Source organism: Zosterops lateralis, assembly GCF_965231275.1.
Source record: "Zosterops lateralis genome assembly, chromosome: 8".
In the NCBI taxonomy this organism is placed as follows: Eukaryota; Metazoa; Chordata; class Aves; order Passeriformes; family Zosteropidae; genus Zosterops; species Zosterops lateralis.
Window position 1 is genome coordinate 22,540,056 of NC_139768.1, and position 8,612 is coordinate 22,548,667.

Below are 8,612 nucleotides of genomic sequence, written 5' to 3' on the forward strand. Positions count from 1 at the left end.
CCCCATCTGCTTCTTGGTGAAAAGAGTAAATTTATAGATCCTAAAGGGACTTAACTCCCAATGAGATATATTTGAGCTTCATACCCTTAACCTTTCACTTTTTGCCCTGTGGGGAGGCTGCCTGACTATCAAGGATTTAGTCCTGAATCATTTAGGTTGGCAAACACCTCTATGATCATCAAGTTCAACTGTTAACTCAGCACTACCAAGCCCACCACTAAACCATGTCCCCAGGTGCCACATCTGCACATCTTTTAAGTCACTCCAAGGATGGTGAGTCCACCACTGCCCTGGGCAGCCTGTTCCAATGCCTGACCAGCCATTTGGTGAAGGAATTTTTCCTAATATCCAATCCTTGTGTAATCCTGTGTGGGTTCCTAAAAGAGAGAGAACTTTGATGTCTTTTTCTTCCCCAGGGAGAAATGAGAAAATGCCAATATTCTTAATTTCAGGTGGCAAGAACCTTGAGGCTCCTGCTTCCACTGAGTAGCTGATCAATGGCTTCAATAGTCTGGAGGAGAGTTGGGAGAGCAGGAAGCAGAGAAACAAATAATACAAAATTTTATTGAAATTAGCCTGGGGAAGCCATCTGGTTATGTCATTACACAGTAAGGATAGACTTCAAACCTGCTCTTGAGACAGGGATTGGGATAATGATTTCCAAAGGAAGAATCCCATTAATATAGGATGGATACCTCAGATGCATCTGTGGCTCCTTTCTGGGACTTTCAGTGAAGCATCTTGTTGCTGTGGAGGGAAATCAGGTACAAAGGATCAGAGTTAGTGAGGGCTGTGACCCAAAATGAGGTCACTGAGCATGGGGAGAGGTATTTACTTGAGGTAAACACAAAAGCCAGAGCTCCAAGTGTCAGGCCAGGTCAGCTGCTGATCCACACAGCAAATGGTTCAGTTGAGAGCCTGTGTATCTTGCAGAAAGAGAAGAAAAGAGGATATTCTTCATTTTAGAAAGCCTTTTACCCTTCATAAAGCTCTCATTCTCTGTATTCTTTCCATGAGGCAGAAATGTCTGCTTTGACCCTTGAGCAACTTTTCCTCCAGGGTAAGGGGAAGGAATGTGATTATTTTTTCTGAGAAAAGAAAAAGATAGTGAACAGTGAGAGGGGAGGGCTGAAGGTAAAAGTTTGTACTACATTTCTTCATGCAGAAATGGCCAATATGGCAGTGACTTTACCACCAGCATGTTGTTTTCATCCCTACTCTCTTCTCATCTGGTGGGGGGATTGATTGATGTATTGTACTGGTTTTGCACTTCTTTATCCCCAGCTGCAGGTGCACCATTTTCAGCTTCTATCACCTTAGACAACTAATTATAACTCACCATTGACACCTCAAAAAGAAAAAATTGCTCAATTAAGACTGTAGAAAGCACCTGTTGTTCAGCAGGTATGAAAAGCACCAGCTTTCCCCAGTCCATCTACCAGCTGTGAAACACTCACCCTACTCCTGTGAGTCACGACCTTACGGCAGGAGCTGCTTTTGCCCACCCAGATAATAATAAAATATTTGCACCATTGTCATTCCCCAGCAATGGTACAAATATAACTCTGAGTCTTCTTCAGCCAAGAACAAGGAAAATTTATTTAAAGCAATACATTGCACAGACAAGTTGGTGTTTGGTGGCTGTTCTGAGTAGATATCCCTGAGGTGGGGAAAGACCAACTCTACTTGACCCTAACTGAGGTTTTATTGTTTTCCTTTGGCTGCCTGATCTCAACTTTAGTGAGCTTTGGTCACTTCCTAACCTAATTCCTGACCAAACACTGACTTACTTTTCTATGTGTTTCATGAGTACATTGCCTTTTAATGCCAGCCCCACTCTTGACCACAGGGAGTAGTTTGTGTTTGATGAAGAACTAGTGCAGTTGATAGGTTTATCAAGTTTTGAACTGAGCTAACTCTACAAAATAAAAAAATGCCATGATTTCTAAAGGTGCAATTAAAAAATATACCACCAAAAATGCCTCAGTGATGAGCCCTGGTCCTTCCAAGAACCACAGCAGTTCCCTGGAGAAGAGATTAGCAAGCAGATTTCACATGACAGCTTTCAATATATTTATCTGCATGACTGGACTACAGAAGCTCATCAACTTGCCTCTAAATTTTTTTGTTGTTTATTGCTCTGGATATCAGCAAAACAATAATTAAATTGAGCAGAGATTCTTGGGGCTCAGTTAACAGAATTGAGGCTCAGTGAGGCTCATGAGGCTCTGCCCTATAGAAGCCCTAGACCTCAAGCTCAGGACTGGACCTTCTTTGTGCAAGGAAAGCCTGGAAAAATTGGCATCACAGGACCACTGAGGTGAACCAAGTGGGCTGTGGAGGAGAGAGGAGCTTCAGGAGCCCACAGGTGGGGAATGTAGATAATTTCTGGGTGCATCTGAAAATCTACTTATGAGGAGGGTCTGAAACAAGGGCAGGCTCTGAGCTTTCTGCTGCAAATTCACATCCTCGCAGAATGAAGGCATGTTCAGGTTAAACCAGCACTTAGATGAGGGTGCCAGCTGTGCTGGGCATCTCCAGGAGCTGCCAGACCTTGGCACTGCTCTAACAACAGCTCCAGAGGCAGCTGGAAGTGAGATATTCCCAATGCATCTGTCACTGTGGGAATAATCTGTGCACTGAACAGCTCTTCATTTCTGTCTCAAGGAAAACCAAATGAAGAGAGAAATCCTTGTTTGCTTTATGCAGCTCTCTGCAGTCACCATCCCCAGTCATTATCGTTCAAGAGAACATGAATAAATCAAACTGCAGGGATGGCAAGTGAGGGAATAAATGTGATGTGTAAGAAGAAAAAGATCCCAGGACTGCTGTGGTTAAGAAAGCCTGGGAAGACTCCACTTGGGTTTTGGATCCCTCTGGGTGACAGTACTGTCTGTTTTTAGCTCAGGAGGTTGTGGACCTTAACTAACTCAATGTTAGTTAACCTTTACAAACTTATTCTGTGGAATTTACTTAATTCCACAGAAGAAAAATCTCTAAAAATGAGGAATTTTTGTTATTTGAAGCTGCTTTTTGCACTGTTGTTTTAGTGCTCTCTTGGTGTCCTGCTCTGTGTACTCTTTTAAAGAGTCCTGAAAATGAGGTTGAAGAGTTTTTAAAATTAGGTTGGTTTGTTTGGAAGTGGGCTTTTTGCCTTTTCAACTTGACCAGTTATTCCAGTAACTTACTATATTGAGCTTCAAGGCAAAACCATTTCCTGAAATTCAGCAAAAGCAAAACATTCTTTAGAAGGTCACTCAAATCTTTAAACTGAGGTAAGCAAGGCAGCCACACATAATCACAGAGTGAATGCAAGTAATGCCCAATTTAAATGGACCTTCTTCATTCAGTGCCTCTGTAATCAGCTTTTAATGTCCTCATTACCAGCAGTAGAACAACTTGAAATTGCAGGAAGCTCATGAAATAGGATTTCAAATGTTTTCTCAACACTTTTCCTAGGGTGTGCACATGGATCTGGGGGATTTTTTTATCAGATTAATTTTACTCAAACACGATGAGCAAAATGATTTTCACAGATTCACAGTAGAATTACATTTACAAACTAAAGCAACTATCCTCTCTCTTCCCCCTCCCTTCATGTCCATTTTCATTGTCCCCAGCAGAGATCTCTCTGGCCCTGTGCAGGCAGGGTCAGAGGGATGCCCTTGCTGACCATGGCCAAAACTGCCCCTGGATTGTGCTGCTTTTTGGCTGATGTCAGTTCAGTACCAGGAAGTTTCTCATGCTATCCCATCCAGCTGAGCAGGCTGGAAGAAACCTCTCAGAATCAATATCTGTCGTCAGAATTTTGTCCTGTACACTTGACTGTTATACCAGATATTTTCAGGGAGGAAGAAACTAGAAACCATTAGGTTGATTATAGCTTCTAACTCCTTTTGAAAGGTGAATGTCAAAGGCAATTTTTTCTTCCTAAAACACTTCTCCACAGCAGAGTGCCTGTCCCTCCTCTGTGTTTGGCAGCTCTTTCTTTGACTGGCCATGCAATGGCTCGATATCCACAGCCCCTTCAGCCTTCTGTCTCTTAGGGCACCTCCAGAAGGGCAGTGCCAAAACTTCTGGCTCTCTCTGGAGATCAAAGTTGATGGCAGCATTGCCATATGTCAAAATCAGTTTCTCAAGGGATGAATGGACTTCATCTGAGCACTGACAAGGCTGTAAGGACAATGCTGCTGACTTGCAGCAGGGTGAGTGAGTTGGGGCTACATCAGGCAATGACCCTAACCCAAAAAGGACTATGGGAATGCTGTGAGTCCTCTACCCTAGCACCTGTGCTAAGGAATGGACTCCGGGCAGACACACAGATTTAATTTTTACCCATTAAAAACATTCAGTCCTTGAGATATTTAGGGTTCATATTCATCCTTGCTTCTCTTTGACCCCAAAACCCCTCTCTGTACTGACAGTAATATCCAAAACAGATAGGAAGGATCCCTGTATCTTATTGTGCTAACATCTCCTTGGTTTCTAACTCCAATCAAAGAAATAAAGATATTTGAGAGGGATGACATCTGCCTGTCATTCTCCATTAGAAGTGGAGGTGGTAGGGAATATGCACATGGGATTTGTGTTGTTATAATTGAGCCCTAAGGGCAAATGCCAGGAATGAGGACTAATTAAAAGTTGAAAAGACTTACAATGTTAATGTACAAAGGATGTGCACTCCCACCAGCTCTCGTTTACAGCACCACACTGGCCATAATGCAGTTTGTAGCAGGTCCAATTTTCTTCTTCCTCCAGGCAAACATTTTTTTCAGCTCTCCCCTGAAGCTGTCATGGAGCCAGGCATAGAGGAAGGCATTGGTGCAAGCAGACATCATTGCAAACCAGTGGCACAGCAGCTGGATGAAGTTGAAGTACTGCTTGTCAATCAGGCTGATGTCGATGTCCTTTATCATGTTGAAGATGTGCAGGGGCAGCCAGCAGACTCCAAAAGCTGCCACCACCAAGACCAGCAAGCGAAAAGTCTTCCTCCTCCTGGCACGGTCCCACTCAGCTTGGCCCTGGGTGACATTGCCTGGGACCACACGGTTCTTCAGCTTGACTGAGATCCTCAGGTAGGACAGGGAGATGACAGCCAAAGGCAGTACATAGGTGATGATGAGGGTGCTGTAGGCATAAGCCAAGCGATCTCTTTTCATGTGGAACCAAAACTCCTCACAGATGGAGAAGTCCAGCTCCGGGAATTCTGCATGGTAGGTGTGGACCAAGGCTGGGGCAGCCAAAGTGCAGCTCAGCAGCCAGATAGCAGCCAGGATGTAAGCACAGACAGGGATGGTGAGCCTCCTGCGGAAGGGGTACACTGTGGCACAGTACCTGTCCACAGCTATGACAGTCAGGGTGAAGACAGACACAAACACCGTCACAGGCTGCATCAGGAAAACAAAGTAGCACATGAAGCGCCCATAAACCCATCCCCGGGGCTCAAAAGCATAGGCCAGGGTCAGGGGCACACAGGTTGCACACATGAGCATGTCCGAGAAAGCCAGATTGCCTACCAGAAAGTTGGTGACATTGTGCATTTTTTTTGTCTTGCAGATGACATAAATGAGGAGGTAATTCCCAATGACACCAATAAAAACCACCAGCGAGTAGCAGGGGATGATGAGTGGCTTGAAGGACTGAACAAACTGGAGCCCTGAGAATAAATTGCTGGTGTTGCTGTGGATTGCAGAGAGGAAGCTTTGGGAGGTTAAATTGTCCGAATTCATCATTTTCCTCCTTTTGTTGTCTGCCCTCAGCTGAGTGAAGTAGTTAGCACTGTGCTGCTCCCCTACTCAATCAGTGGGGATAATGAATGGATTACTGCCTGTCCAGAGGTTACCACATGGATTGTAAACAAGCAGCCGTAAATGTAAAAGGTGAACTTGTAATCCTCGAGAGGCAGCTTTCAGCAGTTCCTAAGAAAAATCAAATACAACCCATTTCAATTTAAGTCCTCCTGTATTTACTATTAAATCTAGCTTTTGACAGCATGCCACTTAATAAACATTTAATGCAGTCAGTACTTACTGCTGTGGGTTTTTAATCCCATATGATTTTCCTGTGGATGCCAAGTGCCCTAGATGTCTGTCTTCTGCAAATCCAGGACCGTGTCTGTGTGTGTGTGTCAGAGAGAGAGAGAGAGAGAATATATGAGTGAGAAAGAGGGCGATGCGCATTTACAAGCTAAGTGGAGATCACTGTTTTTAAACAGTCCTCACTACTAGGTTGTGGCAGATTTGTGTTTAAGCTTTTATCCCCATTGGCTGCCCTGGGTATTACGTTGCTCTTTGTGTGTTTTTTTTTACTGATAGTAATTAGTTCTAGAACATCCTTTCAAAAATTCCCATCTCCTTCCAGTGCATCTATAATTGCCCCTCACAGCTAAAAATCAATTTACTTTCATTAACATGAGTCTGCACAGTGTCTAATCCTAGATTCGCTTTGCCAGAGCCCCTAGAGTGTCCAAAAATACTACCTGTAATTTTGTTGCTATAATGTGATTGTAAAATAGAATTTTAATCACACGCTGAAGGCAAATAAATGTTTATGCCACTAGAGGGTCTCAGCTATGTACCTGTGAATGAAGTTAGGATTAGAAATGTGCATTTAGCTTGTAGCACAAAGCATTTTATTTTACTTAAATTTATTTTTCACTTCTGCTACAATGTTTGCTCACCCACTATGACTATTTTGAGTAGGATTTACACATCTTTAAAAGTAAACAAACACGTGTGAGCATCTCAAAGGAAATATTAGCATCCAAATAGGCTAGATGTAAGGGTCTACCTGCAGAGAACTTCAGCAAACTGCTACTAATATTGCAGATACACAACAATATTTTGGGTGTTTCTTCATTTCTGTGTTAGATTTGTTAACCTTTTCTGTACCAGAAAACAAGTGCTAACTGGTCTGTAAAACAATCTATAGTTGTTTTGCTTGGTTCAGACATTAGAAAGCAAAAAAAAAAAAAAAAAAAAAAAAAAAAAAAAAAAAAAAAAGGATAAGTGCTTACAGAACATTTAAATAGACACCCCCACCCAGCTCTTGTCTATTGTTTTGGTTCTCCCTTAACTCTTCTCCATGTCAACCCAGGACCAGGACCTCATCTAGTGAAAAACAGTGAAAATCCACAGCATCCATTTGTACCAGCTAGAGAAACTAAAAAAAAAAAATCCATGGAGCAGCCTAACTTCTGAATCTAACTTCAGAGCAGAGAATATTGTTAGGTTCTGCAAGGCACTCAGGAGATTTAGACATAATTTTAAATCAGAGTTTATGTCCTTGTCAGTCAGACTAAGGAAATATTAACCTATTATTTTCTAGGAGGGTATGGACAGAACCATACCCTTTTTATTTAATGTCATTTGACATAAATCAGAAGTTAAATAGACTTCATTTTTGTCCTACTCCTTTCTCTAATCCTAAAATAGAAGCTAATCTTGTGTAGCCTTGTTCTGACCAGAGACACTCTGCTTGTGAAGGATGGGAAATTCAAACATGGCAAGTGCTGGCTCTGTGCTGCTGCATCCAGGGCTGGATTATGGCATGGACTGGAATGTGGCTGTAATTCCAGTCTGAGGGGAGAATGAGCATGTAGCCCTATTGCTCAGGAATGTCATCCTTCACTTCATGGCTATAGTCACCTACCCAGACCCAGACTAAAAATGGGATGTTATAGCCCACTTCAGAGTCCAATTTCACTTCTCTGAACTCTATGGCACCCAGAGGAATATGGTACCTGTTTATCTCTACACACCCAAGAACAGAATAGGAGAGGGACCTGAGGGCAGAGCTTGCAAAGAGGAAAGGAAACGGGAAATTCCTACTGCTGTCACCACCCAGTGCAAACACACTGCTTGGTGATAAGCAGCATGATGCACAATTCCTCAAACTCATAAATTCAGTTGCTCTATTTAATGTGGGAGAAAAGCATGGCCTGGTTGAGAGTGGAATTGCAGTGCATGGCCTCTCATAGAAGCCAAACACAGAAAAATGAAGAGGGGCATATGTAAAAGGCCACTTTATGTTACCCACATCCTACTGGAGTGACAAGGTTGTGTGAGGAAAGAAGCCTCACAATATTACCATTGCAAACAAAATAATTGAAAACTTCATTTTTAACTAAGTGAATTTTTTGTTTCATTCCCAAGAGCTGCATAGTGGATCCCATAAACATCCTCATTGTATTACCTATGAGAAAAAGGTTTATTCTTTGCTATGTGAGAAAAATCAAACACAGTATCATCTCAAGAAGCCTTCAAGGTCACCTTAACACTCAGGTTACAAAACTAAGCTTATGTATTCTTTTATTTCGAGCTGTACCAAAGAATCTTCCTGCATTTTCTCTTGCCTTTAAACTTATTTTCCTCACCTCTGAAAGCAGTAACCGGTACACCTTCTGTTTGAAGGCTCCCACCTATTTCTCTTAGTGATTTTCTGTTTGTTTTGGCTTCAGGCAGAAAATGTCTTCTGTTCAGCTGTATGCCACAGCCAAGGTCTGCAAAGATAATATTTAATATGGGCTTCAACAGAAAAAATATTCCAGCAATTTATCCCAAGGAAATAATCTTTTCTCCTTCTAAAACTACAAATATTAATTTTGTTCAGAA

The 8,612-nt window shown here is 42.3% G+C and overlaps 1 protein-coding gene across 1 annotated transcript; it reads right to left on the reverse strand.

Moving 5' to 3' along the window:
* Positions 1–4,697: 4,697 nt before the first annotated feature.
* On the reverse strand, positions 4,698–5,747 carry PRLHR (prolactin releasing hormone receptor; the record flags this gene model as incomplete). Its single annotated transcript, XM_083865934.1, has 1 exon — positions 4,698–5,747. Exon 1 carries the CDS (start codon positions 5,730–5,732, stop codon positions 4,698–4,700), a length of 1,035 nt encoding a protein of 344 aa, XP_083722060.1. The 5' UTR covers positions 5,733–5,747.
* Between the last annotated feature and the right edge of the window lie 2,865 nt (positions 5,748–8,612).